This window comes from Patiria miniata, unplaced genomic scaffold (assembly GCF_015706575.1).
Source record: "Patiria miniata isolate m_02_andy unplaced genomic scaffold, ASM1570657v1 HiC_scaffold_25, whole genome shotgun sequence".
NCBI classification, from domain to species: Eukaryota; Metazoa; Echinodermata; class Asteroidea; order Valvatida; family Asterinidae; genus Patiria; species Patiria miniata.
In genome coordinates this window covers 2,811,953-2,839,101 of record NW_024037064.1, presented here as the reverse complement: position 1 = coordinate 2,839,101, position 27,149 = coordinate 2,811,953, and the positions used below count along the sequence as shown (strand labels likewise).

The 27,149-nt window shown below is 43.0% G+C and overlaps 1 protein-coding gene across 1 annotated transcript; it reads left to right on the top strand.

Annotated features, from left to right (window-relative positions):
• The first annotated feature begins 2,100 nt into the window (after positions 1-2,100).
• On the top strand, positions 2,101-21,485 carry LOC119732808. Its single transcript, XM_038206412.1, is given in 7 exon segments — positions 2,101-2,283; positions 7,585-7,695; positions 7,697-12,272; positions 13,504-13,673; positions 14,885-15,022; positions 15,695-15,787; positions 19,729-21,485. Coding segments are annotated over 7 exon segments (5,535 nt in total). The 3' UTR covers positions 19,993-21,485.
• The last annotated feature ends 5,664 nt before the right edge of the window (positions 21,486-27,149 follow it).

The window sequence follows — 27,149 nt, the reverse complement described above, 5'->3', positions numbered from 1 at the left end:
GAGTTATCCCTCCAAACTCTGTCACTGTGGTTGTTGGTAAGCTAGAAGGGACAATGCCGGACTATGTCCTAGAACCACTCCCAAACACGCATCTTGTAATTCCAAGATCTGCACACCGCAGCAAAGCCAGGCCGACATTATATGTTGCCAACGTCACAAACAGCTTTGTGGTGTTGAAGCCTGGGCAGGCTGTAGGAGAAGCTGTGGAAGCTGATGTACTTCCCGAAATTCATGACACCGCTTCTGGGTCAGAAACAGACTCACAAGGAACCAGTGCCGCACATGCACCGGTAGGTGATCAACACATTCGAAATACTAGCTCCGCATTCGGGCTAGCTGATGACCCATGTGCGAATGTACCTGCACACCTGAGAGACATGCTGAAAAGGTCCAAGGGAGAACTTACAGAAGAACAGTTCAGTCAGCTGAGAGATGTCATCTGTAACTTTTCTGATGATTTGCATCTCATATCTATGACATCGGGACAGTCAAAGAGATTGAACATGGCGTTGACACTAGAGATGCACCACCAATCAAGCAACGAATGAGAAGAACGCCAGTTCAGTTTGCTGGAGAGGAGGAGAAAGAGCTGGACAAAATGCTAGAGGCTGGAGTCATCCAACCTTCGGTCTCTGAATGGGCATCTCCGCCGGTTCTAGTTAGAAAGAGGGACGGTACAGTCCGCTTTTGCGTTGACTATAGGGCCCTCAATAACATAACTGTTAAGGACGTTTACCCTCTCCCACTGGTCGAGGACTGTGTTGACACATTATCGGGAAACCGTTGGTTCTCGAAACTTGATGCTATCTGGGGATACTGGCAGGTCAACTTGCGTAAAGAGGATCGCAAAAAGACGGCATTCATCACCAAATATGGCTTATTTGAGTTCACCAAAATGCCATTTGGCCTCTGCAATAGTCCTTCCACGTTTTCCAGAGTAATCAACCTAATCCTCAGAGGCTTGAATTGGAAAACTGCCTTGGCATTCCTAGATGATATTGTCACCCTAGGAAGTAACTTCCAGGAACATCTCCACAATCTAGCTGAGGCACTAGAGCGCTTCAGACAGCACGGACTTAAACTCAAACCCAAAAAGTGTGCCTTCTGTTCAAAAAAGGTGGAATTCTTGGGTAGAATTGTCAACGAAAACTCCATTGCAATCTCAGACGCAGATATAAGTGCAGTGAAGTCCTGGTCAACACCTCAAAACACCAAGGATGTCGAGCGATTCCTAGGCTTTGTGAATTACCACAGAGCCTTCATCCCCGACTTTGCGGAACTTGCGGTTCCATTGTATGCCATCACAGGACGCAAAGAATTCCGTTGGGAGGAGGAGCAGGAGACAGCCTTCAATGCCCTAAGAGACAAGATGATGCAACCGCCTGTCCTTGCTCTACCTAACACGCACGATGAATTTATCCTGGACACTGATGCGTCGAACATAGCCATAGTCTAGAACATAGTCTAGAAACAGAGATGTCATCAAGCCGGGGTGGCACATCACACCAGAACAAAGGAGTGCCATGGTAGGAATGTGCCGAGTGGCAGGGTGGCCAGTGCCGGTGGAATTTTCCCTGCACCCCGTCAACAGTGTAGCAGCATTGTCTCACTGGAGGTGCTTACTGGTATTGGCAGGAGAAATATCGCCTCAAGGGATGGGGGAGCTTAGACGACGGTATCCATCTACCGGACTCCGCTGTTCTTCGGAGACATCCACTAGCATCCAAGCATCATTGGAGCAAATTCCCCCCAGCCCCAGACAGGAAGTCCTGCAGCAGGACGAGAAACAGATCCCGCATTCGGGATCCACAGGAAGTGCCCCATACAAGAAGGCGGAGAAGACTCTCATCCGCAGCTTCGATAGCCACTTCCATCTTGACAGATTGTTGGCCAGAGGTTCCAGGATTCCGTTGACTAATCTGGCGGCTATTGAACAGGCATTTCCCCAACAGCCAGACAAGGGCTATGCGATGCCTGGACGTCATAACACCAATCATCAAGGGAAGTCAGAAGATCCAGCTGCACTGTTTCTCCAGCACCACAGAGGTAGTCCAGCAGTGGCTGGAGTCCTTCCCCAGTACCCACTTCAGCATAAGTAACATGGCGAACAACTTCAACAGTCGACAGAGGGCTGCCCTGAAGTCAGTTCCAAGGAACAAGCTGCTTCTGGAGACCGATGCGCCTTACTGCCCCCCAGTTGGCAAGAAACTGAATGCCCCATCTCTACTTGACTACACAGCTGAGTCGGTGGCCACCATTCTGGGAGACATCTCACCGGAAGAAGTTCTTGAACTAACCGAAACAAACGCGAGGGCATTCTTCCACTGAAACAGGACATAGAACTCTCTCAGCCTTTGCCGCTGTATAGGGAGCAATATGAACCTCTACCAATGCTTTCCTTCAGTTAGGAGGAATGGCACTTATTTAGTGTTGGGTTTTTTATGTAGTGTTTTTCCATGTTTAGTATTTGTAATACTTGTAGTTTTCACTAACTTATGTTAAGAGCCCCCCACACCATCATCCAAAGAAGAAAAGTGGGAGGAGTGTAGTGCCAGTTGATATTTCACCCGTACTAATCAATGTATCAGAATTATGCGGTCACGTGACCGATGATCAATTTATCGTTTTTCGTGGGCGCCGCCATCTTAGATCAGTCGTTGTTGTATGATAAACATTGTCACATGGTTGTTACCAAAACTCTTCTAGAACTTCTAGTGTTCTCGTGTTTCTGCACCAATCCGTCTCCTTTGCGTTCGAGACCCAAGTTGCCGGATCGGACTCAAGCCTGGGATTAACAGTAATCCTGCGGGCTTGTCTTTTTACGAGGAATTCGGACCCGTAAGAAGTGAAGTCGGCCGCGGCAAGCACCGTCTCGGTTCACGCTCCTGACGCATGTGTAGATACACCGTGAAGCACTACAATTGTATAGAAGTTGATTTTGAGCAATAAAAAAATGTTTTTGACTCAAAATTTTGAAACATTTTTTTATTGCTCAAAATCAACTTCTATACAATCAAAAGCAGACTTTTCTCAATTCTAATAATACCCGGTTTGCAATTTTGGACAGATTTTTGGGGTAGAAATCATGATTTTCCTGCACGGTTTGTTTGGGCCTTGCGATTCGGGGTCTGTGGTCGGTTCCCAGACTGAAAGACTCTGACGTCCCGCCAACAATGCTTCGTGAGCACGTTAGAACGTTAAAACTCAAGCTGTAGCTTCGGTACAGAACAGAGACTGTTTTCATCATTTTTTTGCACCATCGGGATCGATTTCAACCCTTTTAGTTTTAGCGTTTTGAGCATGAGTATGTCAAGAAGTACTGGGCATAGGTCTTGGGGTACAAATATACTGCGATCACTCCAAAACTCAGAGGACTTCATTCTGGCAGATTGATTGAATAATATTCGTGCACTATACAGCATGTTTGCGTTGATATGCCTACCTATGGGTATTACAAGTAATACCCATAGTTCCAGGGGTATTTATTGAGAATGTCGCCAACTAGTTTGGTTGGTCCAATGATTTTAAAGTGCACTTCAGAGTTCCTCATCCTTACTATAATTCCAGGAATCTCTGTCTGTCTGTCTGTCTGTCCGTTGATTATCTCCAAAACCGGGCACTGTATGGAGTTGAAAATCGGCGGGTGTATTGCTCGGGGCCACAGAATGTGCAGTGTCAAGTTTGAAGTGGTTTGGATGAGCGGTTCTCGAAAAAGCTGCAAAAAAAGCAGTATTTTCTGAAGCCTAGCGTGGTAGTGTATAGCTTTGAACATAACACCACGCACTGCCGTTCTTTTCAATTGTTTACGTCATGTTTAATCTAAAGCGCGCATGCTAAATATGACGCAAACAATGCATAAAGGACGGGCACGCGCACGTGCATTGTAGGGCAATACATTGTCCAGTATGGGTGAATAGCACTGCATACCATGTTTTCGTATGTACAAGGGCACATTATTTTTGCAGTCGACTGAGCGACCATTGTAGGTGGTCGAACTTCAAACTTGGCACAAACTTTGACGTAAGTGTGCGTTCAACCTGTGAAAACAACACCATTGAATCGCGTGCGTTGTTTTTTAGAGCAGTTCTCCAAAACTCTGCAAGTATGCAACCTATACCAGTGGCACAGCAATTTGCGTTTCCCGAACATGCACATTTTAGACGGGCACTGCGCTAGTGAATGCAATTGCCAAACCACTTTGTTGACAAGGTTCAAATTCACTCATTTAAATAATACATGTACTGGCTGATTGGTTTACGTGTAAGGCTTATTACCTCAATAACGTTTGCTGTTGAAACCAGTGAAACATTTTATTGTCCAGAAATTTGGTCGGAAAGTTACCCAATAAATGGTCGCCTCATCATGGCACAAAATCCACTGTAGTGTTCTCTGTAGTGCACTTGAACAAATCTGAGAAACTCTCCAGTGAAAATAAACAATTTCTTTGAAGTTGAGCTATTTTGACAAATTATTTCCTCCCCCATACAAATGTGCATACATTAGGCCTAATAAATGTTTGTTAGAAAACTCTTTCCTTGTTTTAATTGGCTTTTTAACTCCTGCCTGTATTTAGTCATGCATGTCATCACTATAAGGGCAATTCCATGGTTACTCGCGTTACATTTTTGATGTACTTTTGAATTTTCTTGGGCAGCAATTACCATACTTTAATAACTGTTATCCCCATGGTAGATAGAGTAGACCTAGACCTACATAATAATGTACCTAAGCACCAAAGATGACATCCAGAAAAATGTGTTATGTATGATAAACAAGACACACAAAATCAGTTACTCACGTTACAAAAATGTAATGTGAGTAAGGCCAAAAAAAAAAATAAGTCGGTCTCTGGTCAGCGCTCGCGTCGATTTTAATCATGCGCGTCGATCTTGTTTTTTTTCCAAAATGTTCCGCAGTAGCTCCAACAGCGCCCTCTATTTCGGCACCTCAATTTTGTTTTACCAAAGGGCACCAAGGAATGGGAAATTGCACCAAGGCAAATGATCGAAAGCACCAAGGCAAATTATGGAGGACACCAATGTACATGAGGACACCAAAAAAACAAAATCGTACCCCACCTTGTCTGTATAATCCAAGCTTGAAGAAAAAAAAAAGCCAAAAAAAAAAAAAAAGCCGCGTGGCCGCGTCAATTCCGGAACTTTGGTCTGACCAGAGATCGAATATTTTTTTTTTTTGGACCTAACAGTGGAATTGCCCTCGACCATACTTTACATGCTGATGATCCTGCCCACTTTAGGCTCAGCCCACCTACACATGCATATTGACCCAATACTTAACAATGTACAAGCATGAATTATTAATTGCAGTGTATTTCATCCAATCCTGAAAGCTGGACGAGTCTGAATGACAACAGTTTGTTAATAGTTTGAAACGTCAATATTGTTGCCTTGGGACTACATGTATACAATGTATGAGTAGTCAGCATATAATGAATGCAGACAGTGTACAAAGGTATTGCTTTGGAAAATCAGGTTTACAAGTGTGTGCATAAGTACATACAGGGTGAGTCAAAAAGAAGTTGACCGGGATTGGTGATGTTTTACAAAACAAACAAATGACACTCAAAACCCCAGTGAAGCACATATTAAACAAGCCTTCTTTTTTGCTTATCTGAAAAAAAGAATGAAACAAATTGATCATTCCTAAGAGAAGTTATGCCTGTTTTACTGAAAGCACTCATGTTTGTAACTGTCCATTGAATGTTAATGTACACAGCTAAAATGCTTACTTTACATTTGTTTGTTCAAGTATTCCGTGGACAGCTTGCAAAATGAGTACCTTTATTAAAATAGACATAACTCCTCTTAGGAATGATCAATTTGTTTCATTTTTTTTTCTAATAAGCAGGAGAGAGTGCTTGTTAAATATATGCTTTACTGAACTTTTGGGTGTCATTTGTTTGTTTTGAAAAACATCACCAATCCCGGTCAAGTTCTTTTTGACTCACCCTGTATATGTGAGGCATTCTGGCAAAATGTGACGGAAGCGAGCAGAGGTAGAAACCAGGGTTTGTATTGTATTAGGAAAGAAAAAAAAATGCTCCTTACAATAAGTACTGTTTGTTGCACTTCAATCAGACATTCCGTTGACAAGTTATGGCTATTAAAGGTTTGTATTTTATAGGCCCACTGACGTGTCAACAAAAGTAAAATTTGGGAAAATTTTGAAAGATGCCAATTGTTTTCCCACAACAACAACATTATTCCACGATTTTGATACTATTTCTTTCAAATGTGTTTATCAAAGATTACAAATGTCAATAAACCCCCAAAACGAGGAAAAAATTATCCCCTTTCGCTTTTTGGCATTTTTTTGCACTAAAGCCTGTGCAAAATCTTTTTGTGCCCTTCCGTCATTAGGGTACAAGTCATAGTCTGCCATTATAATTATTGAAAATAGTTCATCATAGATTTCTAGATATATTTTGGTAGCTCATGTTAAAGTTTGTCCGCCCATCTTGGGTAAAACTTTAAACTTTTAAAAAACTAATAATCAAACAAAAAAACTCATTTGCCATAGAATACAATGTACATTTACTTTTTCTCTTCCTGAAAAACAAAAAAACTTACAATAACACTTGCATTGTACATTGTTCATGTAAAAATAAATTCATAATTTAAAGTGTTTTTTAACCAAAAAAAATACATTCGACCATAGCTATTCCATCTCACACTGGCACATCATTGAAGGGAATATACAACATTTGCAAACATCGAAAAATAAAACTACCCAGTTTTTACGAAAAACTAGGATGTTGGTAAATGACAGTCTCAAGCATCTTGTAAAATTATTGCACCTGGTGTGAAGTCATTTTCAAGAAAATGGTATTTTTGCAACATTTCCAACGGTGGTCGGCCGACCAGCGTTGGAAAAACTATTTTTCAACTACTGCTCCAAATTTACCATTTTGTTCAGTCCAAATTTTGTTTGCTTTTGGTTACATGTTCATTAACGGGTGCAGGCCAGCTAGACTGGTTCCCTTGCTTTACAATTTTCCATCATCTATAAATTGATCCATTTTATCTTTTGTGGAGTCAGGGAACCAGACTACTTGAACATTTTTGTTTTTCTTGGTTTTTCCAACCTTTTCGAACACCAAACTTCAAAAATTTCAGTGTAACAATATTCGATCTATTATACTAACCTCTCAAATAGTTCATTTCTGAAAATTACAGCAAAAGCCAATGATGTACATTCCCTTTAAAATGAATGGCCTTGACGCCCCCTTTTATACCAGTACCCCTGATGTTATGGTGTAATTTTTGATGACTTTCTAATTTTTAAAAATTCCATTCTCATGGAACTTGCCAGTTAGCATTTCACTCATTACAGTTTTTTGTTCTCTGATCGCTTAGTGTTCCATTGTGATTAAAGTGTTAAAATATAGTTTCAGATGCATGTGAATGTACATGTTTCCCTGCATGTAAAGTTTAGAAGACAATGTACACCACAAGTGCAGGTACTTAGTTCTTGTACTAATCTTGTTCGTACTAATTTCTGTCTCTTTTTTCTTTTCCACAGTATTGTCAGCATCACACAGGTTATCAGCTTACTGTCAAGTAGAAGTCTACAAATTGTGATCCATGGTATCAACAGCCACCACACCGCTCCAGGGATCTAGCCACCGCCGCTCCTTCCAAGCCTAGCTCTGGTCGCATCATCTCATTGTCGCATCAATTTCCATCTCAACAACAATGATGATCAAGAAACAGGAAGCCTCCCTAACCAGCAGAAGCCTTTCTGTGATGCACTGTGCCAGGAAGACCCATTGTCCAATCGCGGTGGAGCAATGGAGGTAAATAACAACATGGGAGGGGAGTTGCCGGGCGTCGACCAGCCTGATGATGAAGGCAGGGGCTACCCGGATCAGTTCAGAGACTCCTTAGATGAGCGTCCAGCAAGCAACTCGTCAGCTGATAGTCGAGGTATGGATGACTCTCCTATTGACGAACCTGCGGATTCTCAGGATAGTCTCAATGCAGAAAAACAGTATCAGGATGACCTGAAGGAGCGGGTCCGGCAATCCTTCAAGGACCTTGGGATGGAGCCTGAAGGCGTCCTTAATAGAAAAAACCTTGAGGAAACCAATAAGAGTGCCAAAAGAAAGAAAAAACAGCCAGCGTCAGAGAGACAAACTTCTCACAAATCTGGAAGCAGTGGATCTCGGGACGATACCAGAGGGGGGAGTGTTGAAGATGTGGCATCTGATCACAGTAATGAACCTGCCAATTATGCAGATGAGCCTGCCGCGTATGGAGATGAGACAAATGCCTATTCCAAGGATCCCCAAGGACAAAGTGAACCTATTAATGGTTCAAATGATCCAATTGCAAGTAATTATCCTGATCCAGAAAGTGCATATGAAGATCAAGCCACACCAACCAGATATCCTGATGATAGGGGCCAAGAGAATGACAACCTCACTGGGGCATATCCCAATGGAGATGATGATCAGATATCACACCCATATGGGGATATAGTAAACAGTGAACCCACAGAGGAAGGAGACCATGCAAATGACAACACTGCAGGCCAGGTTGGTCTGTCCCCCATAAGACAGCCAGAGGAAGTCACAGGTGTTGAAAACAATGGAGCTCCTGTAAACTATCCAGATCAAGACCAATTTGAGGATACTGAGTATGAGAATAATCCTGCTGAAGATGAAGGCATAAGGAACAATTCTAAACCTGGTGTAGATCCCACGGCGGATAGTTATCCTAAAGAAGATAACTATCCGGAAGGTGGAAACTATCCTGAAAGGGATAGTTATCCCAACGAAGACGGATACCATGAGGATGCTCGGTATCCAGAAGAGAGTGGGTATCCAGAAGAAGGCAATTATCCTCAAGGAGGTAGTTACCCCAAAGGGGATGCTCATGACAATGTACCTCGTGAGAATGCCTACATGCCAGAAGACGAAAATAACTACCCAAAAGGTCAAACCCCATCGATCTCCTCAAGTTACCCCAGGAGATATGATAATCAAGATTATGCAGATGATGAGGAACAATATGATGACAGAAATCAGGCACCACATGAGCAACAGGAACCCTTTGATCAAACACCAAATGATTCGCTTGATTATGGACAACCCACTAGGGATTCAAATAATGCTGTACCACCCGATTCATTGGATTTTGAGGAGCCTGATAATGCTGCAATAAATCGTACTGCCCTAGGTTTCCCAAACACCCAAGTTTCTGAAACTTATCCCCAAGACTCATTAGATGATGGGTATCCAGAACAGGCACGTGAGCCAACACATCCTAATGATACTCATGAAAAAGATGATACAGATGACAACGGTGCCGAGGATGCACCTTATGATTCCTTAGAAGAAGAGGAGTCGTACAATGTGCCAAATACTATCCCGCCTCAAAGAGAAGATGAGTCGGCTAATGCTCATGCACCAAAACAAAACAGTCCTCAGGAAGAACGGCCAGGAAATAAGCAGCCACTTAGCATCTCGCCATTACATAGTGATGTAGCTCTAAGGAGTGGTCACAGTAGTAATAACTCGTCAGCCAATTCTAGTAGGGAGATTCTCGGTGGCTTGGGATCAGGGAAGCATTCAAATTCACATGGATCTCCTAGTGCTGGGGGATCTGCAGGATTGAAAGACCTTCCTCCTCAAGGTAGAAGGAAGACCCCCTCAAGGTCTGGAAGTCGTGGCTTGGGATCAAGAGGATCCAATCGTCCTAATTACTCGGACCTTGCAAGACAGCGTGGTTCAGCAAATCAAAAAGGGTCTGCTGGGTCAAACAGTAGCAACAAAAGGAGATCACCACAGCAAAATCCTCAAAGTCAAGGGAACACGGTGCAAGGAAATCAAACCCGTGTCAGAAGTCTGAGTAATAGGATAAAGGCAACACCCATCCCTGCTGATGAGCTTTCTGCTAAGGAGCTCCTTAAGAGAACAAGGTCTAAATCAGATGCTGCAGTTGAGGTGCCAAGAGTTGAACACTCAGACTCTCAAATTGTCAGGAAGAACGGAGAAGAGGTCCGGGTGGCTTACATATCTGATGATAGTGGAGACGAAGGAGAACACTTCCTTGATGAGAAGGGAAGCCCTGTTGATCACTTTGGCAAACCTCTTTACAGGGATCTCCATGGAACGCAGACGAAACCTGAAGAACCAAAAGTTGAGTTCCGGATTAAGCCAACACCACCAAAGGAGAAAAGCCCGCTTGAGTTACAAACCATCAATGCCAGAAGGACATCTGCTGATGATGGAAGAAGTCCCAGTGGCAAGAAATCCCATGGTGGAAAAATTACAATTGCTAAGCCCTTTCCAGTGGAGGAACCAATTGTAAAAAATGAAGTGGGAAATCAAAATGGTCTGTCAAATGAAACACTTCCACCACGGCACAGCACACCAAAACATATCTCAGAACCTATGATACAGAAAACTGCTGCACAGCAAGAAGGGGTTAATGAATCAACTCGCCCTCCTCCCTTTCAAGATAAGACAGAGAGTCCTAGCAGCAGTGCTTCAAAATCAAGGACACCCTTTGGAGAGGTGAGACTTAGAAGTGTTGGCACAGTAATGTCTGGAAAATCCATGGGTCGGGGTAGGACTCCACCTGTTTCAGAGACCAAAGAGGGAGACCCTTACAGGGATCTGAGGTTTGAAACAGATGCTGCCCAAAAGCATGGTAGAGATAACAAATCTGCTGTTCAGAGAGCCATCAACAATGATTTGGAAGTTGAGGAGAAGAAAAGCATAACAAATCACACTCCTCCGAAGACCAGGAAGCCACTAAGCAGCACGTATAAGAAGGAAGACTTTGAAAAACCAGAAGATTACCCATCTGTGTCAAGGGGTGCTTCTGGAGCAAGCTACCAGGATAGGGGCATCCAATATACACCTCAGGCAGGTCAGAACAGGGAGCGGCAGACTTCGTCTAAATCCCAGGGCACACAGGATCCTATGTTTCAACAACCCTACAGTGCACAACAAGGCCATCCAGTCCATCATCAGGACGAGTTCAATAACCAGCATCAGCATTTGTATCCAAATCCCCAGAGCCAGAGTACCATGAATCAGCAGCCAGGATTCCCTGGTGCTGCACCACAACATAGCCAGGGTAACTCAGATGGCTTTAGGATGCAGCAAGGCTGGGAGCAGCAGGCTCCTGGTGTTCCTTGGAGTAATGCCCATCCATCACAAGTGCCTCAGCAGTTTTACGGGGCTCAGCCAGCACCACAGTATAATCCCCAGCAAGGAAGCCACAACCCTCCAGAGGAATACTTCTATAATCAGCAGTACTCGGGTTACAATGTTCCAATGGAGAGATCGGATGTCCCATATCAAGACCAAGCACAATACTATGATCAGCAGCATCCATATGATACAGGTTACCAAAATAACCCAGGTCCTGCCACACAACAGGCAAGACCTCCAGGTCCTCAAGACTACATCAACCATTCCCAAAACCCAAGCAGGGTATACCCAAATCAGGGCATGCAACCTGCACCGGGGCAGTATCCTAATCCAGGCCTACCAGCACAGAATGAACAACCAAGGCAACGTGGCCCACCAAAGACAAAGCCAAATTTCATCGACCTGAACAAGACCAACCTAGCCCGCGGTCCACCTAGGCGGAAATACTCAGAGATGCAAAAGAAGGTTCCTACTCCGACTCGCATCAACCCCAAGAAGCCCTTGCCAGACATTTCTAGGGAGAGTTCACAGTATGATGACCCTTTGGTGGAGGATGCACATTATCCAGGAAGTGCCCAGACATGGGCTCATGAAGACTGGACCCATCAGCTGATCCAAGATCAGCGAAACCTACCTCTGAGACGTGGGCACTCAGACACCAACCTGTACATCCAGAACCAAGGACCTGGTCCCATCCCACAAGGGTATTATCCACAGGGAGTACCTGCCATGTCTGGATACAATGAATCTGGTCCAGGATACACCCAAGCTCCTCAAGCCTTCCAGCCTGGATACAATCAGACCTACCCACAGGTCCTTCGCAGCATGAATGGCCAACCTTACAGCTACTCGGCCGATCATGCTACCCAGATTGCCCGGAACAATGGGTTTGCACGTCCTCAGATGAGTGGGCCTCCTAGGGCCAGAGTAGCTTTCGCAGATGACTACCACGACAGCTTTGATTCTGACATGAACCCCATGGTTTATGCTAATGAAGGGACAGGCGCAGGGTACCAGCATGCAACCAGGAGAACAAGCCCATACCACGTGCTGCCTGATATACCTGGACATTCCAAACCTGGAGAGGGTAAGTGTACAATTGAAATCGAGTTTGAAATGTTCAAAATCTCAGGTTGTGGATTGTTGGGGTTAACCTTTCAGTGGCCATAGATGAAATGACCACAGTGGCTCTAGACGACTAACCTAATGTGTCAATCTTGAGTTCCAAAACAGGGTCACAGAAGCTATGTTCAGTTACAAGAAGGCAGCACAAGAGTCTCTGAAACCCAGAGTTGTTACCTAGTCCTGACCAGTCATCACAAATCATAGTCAAATTAATTTTTACGTGGCATTTCTTTGTTCCTCCCCTGTTACTTGTGACCTTAATTGTGATTACCTTGTGATTAGAATTGTGATCTGACTTTCTTGTCTGCTTGATTCCTCTGAATCTCTGCTTTAACTAAGTCTATGTCCATGACTGAAGTTTGGGTTGTTTTTCCCTTCCAGAAAAGTGTAGCTAAGCCATCACAATGGTTGAAGGCTTATCTCCAGAATCTCTGCACTCCCATATGAAAATTCCAGTTGAAAGCAGTTCAACTGGTTCAACTAATTTCAGCTGGTACATGTACCTGATAACTGGAAATTGGTGACTGGTTTTGAACTGGTTTAACTGGTTTTAAACCAGTTGAAAACCATTTAAACCAGTCACCAATTTCCATTTGAACTGGTTTCAACTGGAATTTTCATCTGGGAGCTCACACCAGAAAATCTCAAGCACGTAATTTAGCATTCATCCAGTGCATGTGAGATGTGCTCAGAATTTCTCTAGTCCAAGTGCCCAGATTCTCATGACTGGATTTTATTCATATTGTTGTTAGAGTCTGTGTGGCTTGGCTACGCCTGCCAAAGATTGGCTGCATTGGGGGAAACTCTAAAGCCTGTCTTGGGCCAAGACGAGATTAAACTTGCATTCAAACCATTTAGTGGGGCAGATAGGGGAAATATTTGGGGGAATTGTGCTTATCTTTGGCTATAGGGCCATCGCAGGTTTGTCCTTTGAAAAAATATCTACAGGTAGAATAACAAGCATTTTTCCAAATTTTTAAAATGGCTGCCATTGCTTGTTACATGTATTTCTCCAATTTTTTTTCGAAGGACAAATCTGCGATGGCCCTATAACCAAACATTGTTCTCATGACATACTCTGACTGTGTGCCAAATGCCATTCTTGTATCATTAAAGGCACAATCCCATCACCTACAGGTATCTGCCGACTAATTGCATTATCTGACCCTGTACCTTCACACCTTCCCACACAGATGGCACCTCGCCACTGCGCAAGAGTGATCCAGACAGCTACACAGCCCGGCTCCTGAAACAGAAGCAGCCGCCCCAGTACAAAGAGTACACCATCAAGGACTATCGCAACCTTAAGAGCGACATCAGGCTGGGCGGACTGGGACCTGACCCAGATCTCATCACAGAAAAGGTGCGAGGGGTTTTCTCTACCAAAAAAGTCCTCATATTGCAAACAATATCGGGAAATAGAGTTTCATTTAGCTTGTTGCAAACAACACACACGTGCCATGCCCATGGGGGATTGGAACGGGCATCCACACCCCCACACCTCCCTGATGATGTCAGGTTTTTGTTTTGTTTCGAGTTTGTAGGGTTTTCTTAATACCTGCATACGTGTGGCCGCATAATGCCTTGAAACTATTAGTACGTTGCCCTTTGTACACCCCAAAACATCTTTCGGTAGATTGACCATGTATTAACGTGGTTATTTACTCTGATCTTGATGTGATTTGCACACTTGCCTTTGTGATTGAGAGTCTTATTTACCCTCACATCCATCGCTTTCTCCAGTTCGCTTCATTGAAATTGTCACATGGAATATGTAAAAAAGGAACAGCATGTGCATCTACAAAAAAATTATAGTGGCTTTACACATATTTATTCCTTCATCACTTGTATTAAATGGGAGACTTTTGAGACGTTGGTGGCAGCAAACACACCGGTCCTTTTCAATTGTTTACGTCATGTTTAAGCTAAAGCGTGCATGCTCAATATGACGCAAACAATCGAAAAAGGGCCGGTGTGTTTGTTGCCACCAACATTCCAAAAGTGTCCTATTGTATTACATTGTATTTACTCCTTCATAAATCAATAACACCATAGAGTGCTAGGGAGCGGTTTGAAGTTGTATGAGAAGTACCAGACAGGGCGGTTTAGGGTGGTATGAGGGCCAATGGGTTTATTACAGGGCACTGCTAGGGAACCAGTGTGCCAATGCGTTGTGTCCCGCACATGGAACTACTAGTGGTCATATCTGCTGGTCATGCACGTAGTCCATGTGTATTGATTTATTATCCGCTCCGTTCACAAGTACCCCCTCACCGACAAAGGAAGTACAGTTGGGAGTGACCGACTGACGCCATCTAGCCTGACTGCAATTCATTTGCTGCGAAGCGCGGCCACTGCCTGGTGTACGCGCGTCACACACAAGGAACGGTGCGCGTCAACCAGCGAAATGTCCCGCCCATGGGACGTTGTTGCTAGGTAAAAGGGCGCCCTCTTTGTTAGCGCACGGAGCTCATAGACTGTAATCATTCAGTACCGGTATCTCTCTCATTGTCGCCATTGGAGGGCTAGTATTGCACTTAAGTCCAATGAAATATGAATTTCCCTGCTCAACAGCAAGAGAAGGTGAACCGTCAGCGAGACTATGCTAAGACTGTCATGCAGCAGAATAAGAAGCAGCTGCAACAGACAAAGAGACTGTGGCCCCAGGAGTCTGTCACGCCTAAAGATGCCTCACCCTCCAAGAGAGACATTGTAAGTATAATATACCTCTAGGAAGGAGTTATGGGACTGGGAGTTATCTCACGAAATATCTGGGTTTTCCTCTCATACTGCAAGTGCAGATGACCTACCATTGGAGTTGAGGTTGCTGTCAACAAGATGAATCATATGCAGTCTTGGTAACTTTTGCAGCGCTACCCATGAAATTCTGAGTTATGCTCGGAATTTCGTGGGTAGCGCTGCCGTAGTTCCCAAGACTGGATATGATCTACCAGCTTCTCAGGTATATGCAGCTTTAGGGTAATAGGTGGGCTCGGACATCTATGAATTTGTTGGCGTTAGAAAGTAGCATCCATGTTCACATTTGTGCCATGTATAAACCAGCAATGCCAGCCCTTACAGGAAGTTAAAACTGAAATGCCATGCATTACAGACATTTTTTGTTGATAGAATTAATTGCCTTTATAAAACAGAATTAAAAACAATGGACTATAACATTCAAGCGTAGGTACCAATTTGCAGATATTTCAGCTTGAATACATAGAGTTCAGATGCGCTTTGTGAAATCGGTGCACGTCCGTTCATTTTCAACCCGTGTTTAAATAATTCAATTTCACCATCCTTGTACCCATTTTTATCCCTACTTCATCCCCATCCCGCCTCCCAATTTTGTTGTATCTATCTGTCCTGCCTGGACCCAGCCAGGCCCTGGCGTATTCCCAAAGGGTTCCCAAGCCCCAGGTCAGGTCCGATTCACCTACTGACGGAGACGACTGGCCCAAAGATTCACGGACATTGGTCAGTTGAAAGTTCATTTTTTCCCTCACTGCCCTGAGCACCCTTCAATCGTGGGCCTACTTTTCAGGGAGCTGCTTTAAAATAATTTTCATAATAAAATGCTTTAAAATGATAAAATGCCAAAATAAAAAGTCATCTCAATAATAATCTGGGGAATTTTGCAGGGAAGTTTTCTCTAATTGGCTGATTGGATCTCGATCAGTGATATCTGGGAGTTCTGTTGCACAAATAGTGCTGCTCAGCCAAGAAGCGGATGATAAAGATTATCCTTTTGAGATTTCCACAAGCTATGAAGAGTTTGTACGACACAAAAGGAAGCAGATAGGGGAAATTTTATCTGCACCTTTCGCAGGATTGTATTAAGGGGACTCTATGTTTATCGCACCTGTTACTAAAACCCTCTTGAGGTGCAGTGATACATGCATGTGGGAAATTACTACTGAGATATGAGGTTTCTCGAATCTTGAATCTAATGACAACTTTAGTGATTCCGAATCCTACATTCCACCATCATTAGAAATTAAATACCAGTGCTGTGCATCTGTACAAATTCAGTTAACGTTGCATTCAATTGAATAGTTGTATATTTGAAAATACTACATTCATGCCTAAATTCTGATGAGTGCCAGTCGGGACTTGCATGTGCCAGTACCTGTTATGAGCAGTCATGAACTAAATTAAATGGGCTGCTGGACTCTATGAACCTCCGACAGTCAACATGCATTGCCATCGGGGATGTCTTTTGTCCTGTGCACTCACTTGGTATGGCATCACCATCGCAAGTCTGTGCAAGTCCAGGTGGGCCAGCAGTAGGGAATGTCGGGCTGGTGACCACATCTTCCTCTGATCTGGGTCACTTAACAACTTGGCCCGAGGTTGGGTCATCCTTGCTATTATGCCACTGGCATGTCGGGTCCTTGTCAGCTGGGATCCAGTAGGCTGAGAATCACAGTGTGCCACACTACAGACCTGGTGGATGATGACGCAAAACTCAATCATTTCATTCTACGGTCTGTCTACACATGAGCTCCTTGGTCCTCACGGATGCCAACTCAACCTTTGCGTGGGACAAGCATCAGGTTGACTCTCATCGGACTGCAACAAAGGCACACCATACATCACGCTCTCCCATGGCCGTTCTGATCTCGGCTGCAGAGGCTAGTCCAGCGTCCCGACGCAGCTGGTCCACGTAGGTTAACATCTGCCCACCTCGAGAGGCTTCTCCATGTGTGGGTTCCCATAGGATGAGTTGGCTTGCAGCTTTCCTCTGGATGTCGTACGCAGTGTCCAGCCAATCGCAGACGCCTAGTTCTGATAGTTGTGGAGATTCTTGGCAGGTTGCCATAGAGCACCTCATTCCTGACTTTGTCTCTCCAACTCACGTCTAGAGCCATCCTCCGCATGCGAGTATAGCAGCCATAGAGTCGAGCCTCTTGCTTTGTAGTCCATGCCTCAAGCGTGGGACAAGCGGGAGGACTAGAGCAATGACGTCGGCATATCCTTAAAAGGCTACACCAAAGACAGTGGTTAGCCTACCATCTTGCTCTATCATGAAACTGAACGCTGACTCCTAAAGAAGAGCATTCACAAGCATGACAAGCTGACATGGTATAGCATTGACGGTAGCAAACAAAGCCTTAGATCACATGTTCATCTAAAGACACTGGCTAGATTCTGTCCATCATGCTGCATTTACTGTGGAGCTAAATTAGGCAAAACCCACCATTGCCTACTTGTTACCCACATTCAACTGAAGCCCGCAGTACCAGAGTAGAGTGGATGGACTCCATCCGCCTGCAGGTTCCAACTGTCTCTTCCATCGCATGCTGTGAGGTAGCAAATGGCTTCAGTGCCCTAGGGCTGGAGAACACCACCAATTTTGATGTATTCAAGACCAACGTTCTACATGTAGTGGCATTTTAGGCAGTCATTGGTTCCACCACCAGACAGTCTCGTAAACCTTGGAAGCACACACTCGACAACATATTGCAATGCCATTTAGCCTGTCTGAACTTGACAGAGTATAGATGCCTCAATGCTCTCTGAAGATCGGCCATCTCAGAGGACCAGGTAAATTCAGGGACAATAAAGCCATGACCAGAGCCGTTCCTCCTTGAGGTCTGCAAACCAAGGCTTGTCCCCCAAAATAAACACTTCCTCAAGGATAACGCTGCAAATGACCTCATCCGAAGCAGACTGCACCAGAAGCTGGCAGGAACACTTCCAAGCTCTCCTTCCATCCCTCCACTCAGACTTCCTGATCCGCACCTGATGAACCCTAGCTGCCACCTCTACCCCAATCTCAGAGGAAAATTCTTAGGGTTCTGGTCGAAAATAATGGCTCAGGCCTTCAGCGACTTCAGCAACCTTTCCACGGTAATTATTGAGACATCGGCTTTGTAGATAATTCTGTACTAAGGCTCTGAGCAGCTTCCTAAAATTGGCCCATATGATTTGTTGTGACTAATGGTGAGTTTTAATAGACAAGTTAGACACCTCCTTGTGGAGTCTATTGGGGGCACTGTTTACATGTAGCTCACATGCATTTGAGAGATACAAAGACAATTACTTGCAAATTATGAAGCTAATACCTTTCAAATAAAATTCAATACTTACACATTTGAAAGTCATGGACAACTTTATTAAAATGACCTACCTTGTGTCCCTATTTCCTAGTTTGCATGTTTGTTTGAATGTGTGAGCACTAATGCACTTTTTGAAATTTTCTCTAACCTTTCAAAACAATACACCATCAGTGCACGTACTACATTGAATAACACTAACAGTAAACTACAATGAATGAGTTACATGACTAAACCTTTTTTTCCTTAAAATTGTTGGCTCTTACCTCAGGAACTTTCTGTCCCTCCAACGTCTGTGAATTTTGCCAGTTGTCACGCAATAGGTTTAACTTTAATGGTGGATTCCACAGATTAAGAAAACTTCCAAATAAGCCAATATTATGATTTTTTTTCAGGAAATATACAACAATTGTTGGTCCCTCATTAACAACATCCTGAAAGAATAAATATTGGCTCATTAGGAAAATTTTGTTAATCCAAGGAATTGACAAATAAGTCCTTAAAGATTAACTTTTAAATTTGGGACAGTGTACCTTTTTTCTTTTTGTACAATTTGTTTTTGGTGTGTCAGAATTTAAAGTTTGAGACAGCAGTCTTGACTTACAATTAATTTAAATATTAACACCCAAAATTAAACTAGTATTAAGATTGCGTAAACAAAATGATAAATCTGTGCCAGTGTTGTAGTCGAGTCCATCACAAGCCCCAACAAGTCCATCACAAGTCCTTCAGTCTCAAGTCAAGTCACTAGCTATTCAAACGAACTGTTTAAAAACAGCATTCCTTTGTCATTGTTCATCCTGCTACTTGTGACTGGACTTATTATAAGGACTTGTGAAAGGATTTGTGAAAGGATTTGTGATGGGCTAAAACACTGCTTTGTGCTGGGCTCCAGTTAGTAATAAAGCACATGTACTATAATCCAAGGTCCTAGTAGCTCAGGCTTGACCTTGGAAAATAAAGAACATGCTGTAAACAACTTTGGTGTTTGAACCCTTCGTAAAGTCAGATTTTGCTGCAGCTACGAATGTAATAAGCCAATTTGGTATTCAAACTGTGCATGCATTTAATATGGTGCAAAGGTCATTTGGGATGAGCATAACTGCAATTTCCATGATAATGGAACCTTACTGGTTCTTTGTGGTACTTTCTGCAATTGATTTTGTCAAGTGTCACATTTAACAAATTCATTAAAGGTACGGTACTCAGCAACCTTTGTTTTTTGTCGGTTGTTGGACATCTTTATCCCCAGTGAGCTTTGATTTGAACTACATGTACATACGTGTACAATGTACTTCATCGGCGTGCTGGAATGAAATACCTGATTGGCGTATATTCAATGATTTGTTTCTGTTGCAGGCCATGGAGTATTCCAAGAAGATCCCTAAGCCTCGCATGCCCACTCCGCCTGAGGTGTTGCATGAGCGCATGTACGGGGCCTTGTCCCGGCAACATGGGGCATCCTCACGGCAACTTGGAGCATCCTCACGGCAACAGGCCCAGGAGGAGGAGGAGCATGAGGAGAGGGCGGCGTCTGAGATGGCCAGGCTCGAGGAGCTGAGAGCTCGTCATATGAAGGAGAAGGAAGAAGTGGAGAGACTGAAGATGGAGGCACTGTCTTGAAGAATGACCTACTTAAGACATCAGGCTGAGGAAAGAAAAACTTGCTCTTCATTTCATGCATACCAAGCAAGTGTAAATACAGTGCAGGAATTCAGGTCCCATGATAATGAGATCATGTGTTTAAAGCGAAAAGATACACGTGACTTGAATCAAGTCTAGCACTCTAACGGGTTGTTTTCGAGCACCAAATATGTGCATCCCAAAATTCCTTAGCGTGATGAAAACAAAGTGCAGATTTCCAGGAGATAGTTGAGTGCATGTTTATTTTCAGCTGTTTAACTCAAACTCCCTAGGGATTTTTACTAGGATGCACTCTTAATCCTGCAAAATCCTCCTACTGCCTCCATGTATAAATTGCATACAGCCTCAATCCTCCAAAATCTTCCATTATTTATTGCATGTGGTCCTTGGAAGGGTGACCACTGCCTCAATCCTGCAAAATCATCCGGCAATTACTGTCAATATGTTGAAGCAGAGCCAGTGACTTCCTGGAGCAGTGTGGATGATTACAAGTTTAATCTAGGCCTGGCTGAGCATAAACAGCACAAGGTCCGGCCTAAAACCTTGACACGGGGAATCCTTCAAAATTAACTACATGTTTTTGCCATATACTGGTAGCCTCAATCCTACAAAATCCTCCATTTTTTTAAGGAGGATTTTGGAGAATTGTGAAGGCTAGGGTTAATGATCTTTCACATGTTTTAAAGTAAAAAAAAAAAATGCTTTCTGGTCGAAAGTGCTTCTGAAATCAAAGGAAAATTTGATTTCTTCTTAAGTATTTTGTTGCGGTGTTGCAAAGTGATGCTTCCTGTATTTGCTCTTTTTCAATTTGCTGAAGAATTCCGTCCATTTGTGAACTCTTTTCCAACCGAATTTCACTATTTGCAAACATCATGGTCATCTTATTATTGAAATTTGAATAGAGTTAGGGGATACATATACATGTACATGTCATCCAATTTGAATCAGATACATTTCTTGATGGAATTTTTTGTATAAAGAAGATATCATTTATTGTAAAGTTTTGCCGTTTCGTTTGCCTACATGCACCTGAAATGTTTGCCTACATTGCACTGTTTTTGTTTGTACATAGCCAGAATCGAGTGCTTGCAACCTATAAAGAAATATTATATTTTGTGTAAACTGTTTTAGGAGGTGATTTAACCAGTCCATAATGATTAAGTAAAATATTGGTTGTATAAAAAAAATGTTCTGGAATGTTTGTAAATGAAATTTACCATTAAAGCATTTTAAACTAATATACAAGTACCTGTATTTAAGGGAATTGTTAACATGTGTACATTTTTAAAAGGTTTTACTTTGTGTTAAGAGGGGCAAAATGTGTGACAGAGAACATGATGTAACAACCAAAGTTGTTTGAAATTGAATAAGATCTGAAACTTTGCATGGCGGTATATCACTATGAACATCTTCATCCCTTAAGAATTCTTTAAAGAGCCATTTTCCCTTGAAATTACAGTTAACTAATTTTTCACGGATTTTTCAACATATTAAGCCAGATTAGGAGTCCGTGAAAACACCCTTAAGAAAGTCCTTTGTTTGCCCATGGAGATAGACCCAGTGTACCTTTATAACCAATGATAATCCTCAGTGGCCAGGGTCATTAAAAAAATGTGAAAATACCTTTACAGGATTAGTCCTATATAATTATAAGCCCCATGTAAATGTCCGTGAAACATCTCTTAAAGATTCTTTTCACGGAGAAGAGGACTTTTAATGAATTTCCAAGGGATGAACATAGTGTAGTGTAACCTGGGTTTAATGGTAACACCATGTGGAAGAATTGCCTTTGTAAAGATGTGTGGTTCTGAAAAGAAAAGAAAAGAGTTTCGCCGCACATCTTCTCAAAAGAGATTCTTCCACATTGACTGGAAACCAGACTATTCTAAAAGCTACAAAGGATCATTTGCAATTTCCTATAAAATGATCCACATGCACGAATTTAATGACATTATCCTTGCTTGAAGGGATGTCACATAGATTTCATACATTTCAGAGTCGTGGAAATTTGCACATAATATTTTCATATGTGAACATTCATTTCATGGTCTTTTAATTACAGATATTTTGAACTTGTTTGAAATATACTACATTAAATGTACCGGAGGGCAAGAAGAAATGGGTATAGTTTTTATAATTCCTGTAAAAAAAATAGCAGTAACTGGCCCCCCTCCCTCTATAAAAAAACACGATTTGGGAATTGTATGCTCTTTGTTCAACATTCTTGTTCAACAACATCCAAGGTGCCATTTTAAAATCCGTCCATCGCTGGCCGTCCAAAGGCTTGTCTTTACACTGAACAATGTGTTTCTTTTTTAACTTAAGCTTCCAGTTCCAGCATTTCCAATTTATAGTTCAGAAACCAGTATAAGAGGTATGAAGATTTGACATTTCATTACTTTGGCTTTGATACTTGCTGACGTTTATATTTTGACTAGTTGAGATTTTTGTGCTGTGTTGCAAAGACACTAAATAGTTAAGCCTAGTTTCCATATCGACGTTAAGCTTATGCAGACAGTGTACGAAAACTGTCGACAAGGTTGAACCAGGTTCAACTTTGCCGACGGGGTGCACGGTAGCCTGCGTCTGTCTGGATGGTCGGTGACCGTCAAATGAAATGTTTCCATGTGTCTGCATTGCAGTTTGGGTCTCATTTACGTTGCTCTCTGCGTTTATTATGTCGATTATGTCGACCTTTAACTATGATTTCTGATACCAATGTGCTAGTTGTTATCTTCACAAATTTAGGTTAAAGGGAATGTACAACATTTGCTTTTGCTGCAAGTTTCAGAAATAAATGAATTTGGAGGATTAGCTTGTTATAGCAAATATTGTTAAACTGACTTGTTTCACGTTTTGGGCTTGTTTTTGCTGGAAAACCAAGCAGACCAATCATTTTCTTGAAGTCTGGTTCCTGATCCCATTTAAGATGAAACGGAAAAACGTAAAGACTTTGGGGAATTGTAAGGTCAAAGAATTACTCTAGCAGGTTTGTACCCATTCACAGGTGTGTAATCTATTGCAAAGAAAATGCGGAATAACTAAATATGAAAAAAATAGCAGTTTTTGAAAAAGCCAGCGTTTTCCAACGCTGGTCGGCCGACCAGCGTTGGAAAAATACATTTTTTTTCTTCAAAAATGTCAGCACACCAGGAGCCACGATTTTACAGGATACTTTAGACTGTCAATTCCTAATTCAGTACAATTCAGTGAGGTATTTTGTGATAATTTGGTCATTTTCTTTTTTGATGTTTGCAAATGTTGTATCTTCCCTTTAAATATGAGACTACAGCTTTTGTGGTGTTGTGTGTGGACTGTGGAGGACATTTTAAATGTATTAAATTGGAATGTTTCACAGTATACAACCTAATTTTGTTCTAAAGACAAGTAACAGATACGACAAATATTTTGTTTTACTTTGTAATCCATGCAACCGTATCCTGCCTTATGTCCAATTCCGTCCAATATTATTGTGCAAATAGCAAATAATCAATTTAAAATTTCAGACAGAAAGTTATATTTTCTGTGACATGATAAACTGGTGAAACATTGAAATAAATTCTCAATACATGTAATGTGTTTCAGAATGTTGAATGTTTTTACTTTCTTCAGATTTTGCAAACTACATGCAAGGCTGAAATTAACAACCTAGGACATATACATTGTTCAGGCAAACAACACTTTACCTCGCACAAAATGAAATTGACATGAAAAGGTTATTAAAAAGAGACAATAACATTTAATTGACATTTTGAATTTGTGCTAGCTTGCTTGTCATGTTAGCTAGCATGCTACTTACCACATAATTCATGTCGGGCCTACATGAACATGGGGTGAGGCAACGCTTGGCCCCCAATGAAGCCCAGGACAATGAGCTTCAAGATATTGCGGAAAGAGCTGCACATCATTGCCGAGGAATTTCGTCAAGCACGAGAGTAAAGGCGACAACACAACACATATAGAATCCAGCAACACTCTACTTCACCAGTTGAACTACCAACCGAGCCTAAGACTGAAGTCCAACCGGAACCAAAGATCACATCTACCCAGGCGAACCAGGAGACTACAGGAGATGTTTCCAGTCAGCTTGCAGAGTTGTCTACATTGGTCCAACGGCAGCTGTCAACAATGGACCACGTCATCATGGAGGGGCAGCGGCGGCGCATACAGTACCTGAAAGGTGTTGTCACGCTGCCCCCCTTCCAATCCGGAGATAAGATGTTACAACTGCGGAGAGATTGGCCACTTCCCCAGACAGTGTGCACGACCAGAACGTAGAGCACAGATGCGCAGAGGGCAGAGAATGCAGCAGCTAAACTAGAGAAGCCTGCTGATACTGGGCATTCAGCGGGCAAATTGGAGGACAGCCCTAATTGTGTAGACAATCTAGGTACAAGTGCGACATAATTAAGCCAGAAAAGTGAAACAGAGGAGCAGCTAGTGGGACCGGTGAGCACCATGTTGTTGACGTCTCGGGAAAGAGCTGCAAAGCACTGCTAGACACTGGTTCGCAGGTAACCACCATCACTGATGAGTTTGTGTCCACACACCCTGAGCTTCAACATCAAGTCCCGAGAGAAACGGACGTAACCATATATGGAGCTGGAGGTCATGCTGTCCCTCATAGGGGTTACATTCTGCTGAACATCAAGGTCCTTGTATTGGCGAGTTGTTGGAAAATGTCCCAACCCTCGTACTCCCAAACTTCAGGCAGTCTAGTCCTCTCCTGATTGGTGCCAAATCCAATCTTGCAGTTCGAGGTAATTTGCACACCAAGTACAGATGGGGATTTATGTCCAAGGTTAGGAAGATGTTAAATCTATATGGTATTCGGCATTCCAGTACCTGAATGATGATGGCTTGGACTTGGCTAGACATGATGGAGAAATCGGCCAGTTGCGCTATGTCGGGAGAAACAGCATGAGGGTCAGACCTGGAGAAGAGGTGGTTGTGTCTGCCCGGGCACGCGCACCGAAATCAACTCAGACACGGACGTTGGCGGCACGAATTCCTTCGACATAGGATCAACTCAGACAGTGGCACACGAAATCCCCTTAGTAGACCCGACACCCTTCCGTATGCCATACAGACGTATTCCCCAAGCAGAATTTCGGAAAGCTGACATCATCAAGCCAATTCAGAGTCCTTTTGCGTCGCCCATTGTTGTAGTCTGGAAGAAGGATGGCACCATATTAGACTGTGTGTTGACTACCGGAGTCTAAATTCCAAAACAGTCCGAGACGCCTACCCGTTGCCAAGGATAGAGAAGGCACTTGATGCGCTAGGCAAGGCCAAGTATTTTTCCTGTTTAGACTTGAGTTCTGGGTATCTTCAAGTCGAGGTTGACGGAGATCAGCCCAAGACAGCTTTTACATCACCAATGGGGTTATTCGAGTTTAACAGGATGCCGTTCGGCCTAGTCAACGCGCCGGCCACGTTCCAGCGATTGATGGCTACTGTGTCAGCGACCTGAATTTCGAGAGCGTCCTTCTCTACCTTGATGACATTATTGTATTCAGTTCCAGTATAGAAGCGCATTGTCACCCGGCTGTCTCAAGTGTTCCATCGACTCCGTGAGCACAACTTGAAGTTGAAACCTTCAAAGTGTTACTTTCTGAAGAAGAGTGTCCAGTACTTGGGCCACGTTGTGTCAGCCGAAGGAATTGCTACCAGTACAGAGAATGTTGAGGCGGTAAGGAGTTTGCCAACGCCCAAGTGCAAGAAAGACGTTCGTGGCGTTCTCGGTATAACCGGCTACTACCGTAAGTTCGTCAAGGACTATGCCAAAATTGCTCGCCCACTCTTCGCTCTGAAAGGAGGGGAAAGAGGTGCCAAAGACCCCGTTTTTGCATGGACGGTTGAGTGCGAAGATGCGTCAGACCCTGATCTCAAAGTTATCGACGGCACCTATCCTGGCTTACGCCGAAGCCGTTTGTTGTGCAGACTGATGCATCTCGCAGTGGCCTGGGAGCAGTACTTGCACAAGAACATGATGGGAAGGAGCGTGTGGTAGCGTAGAACTCGCACTCAACAGACTCAATGGGGATTAATTAACCAAACTAAACTAAACTCAGGATCTTTGAAAGGAAAAGTCGTGAGGAAATTGAATTAATAGAGACAAGGGACACAATTCTAGATTTCAAACCAAAAACGACCAAAAAGAATTTATTTACCTTGAAACCAAAAAAAAAAACCCAGAAACTAAGAGCAAAGAATAAAACCTTAAATCGAAAGACTGAAACCTGCACAGTGTGTGTTCGTAAAGTATACGCTCTGACAATATCAAATGACTCCAACAGCAGATTAACTTCAAGCAGAAAACACTCTCCAGGTAGGAGGAACATAAATGTATATATAACTCTGCTGGTCTGCTGGGTAAACTGAATGTGAACTGGAACATGTGGGCTAAAGTAAACAAACAGAGGAACACACTACCAACAAAAAAAGGGGGGGGATCTTGAGAAACTAAAATTATTTCTTTTTGTAAGGGGAGCTTCTCCTATTTAATACACTATACCTTAAATACATGAAAATATACAACTAAAACTGGGCCCTGCCACATTCACGCCATCTTAAAATCATTGCTGTCCCCAGCAATGGCAAATACAAGACTTTATACAATTAAAATGATTTCAACAAACATGGAAAAAAAATAAACAAAACACTTCAATAAATAATTAATGACAATGAACTACCTGGCAATCAACCACACTGGTAGGACCCTTCCACATCCTGGAATGCAAGGGAGGTGGGATGACACAAACATCTTCTGTCATAAGGGCTGTTATCTCGTCACTTGGTATCTCAAAACTCGACTGGAGGGGAATCTCTGGTGGACAACCTCCCACAGTGTTGCCTCACTCGCTTCTTGTGCAGTCTCATGTACTCCATTGTTTCATTGTGGAGACCGGGCCAGAAGTTTGTGGGCCCTGCCACAAACGCACAATGTTTCTTACATATCCGCTGGACTATAATAATGCTTCTTTCCGCTAGGGTGATTGGACATGTGGCTCACAGTCACCCCATTTAACAACAATAAAATAACATAAGAAAAAGTACATAATTATGTTATTGACTAGTTATTGAGGAAAAGTTACGTAATTCGCATGCTCTAATCACAGCTTATTAGAGGGAAC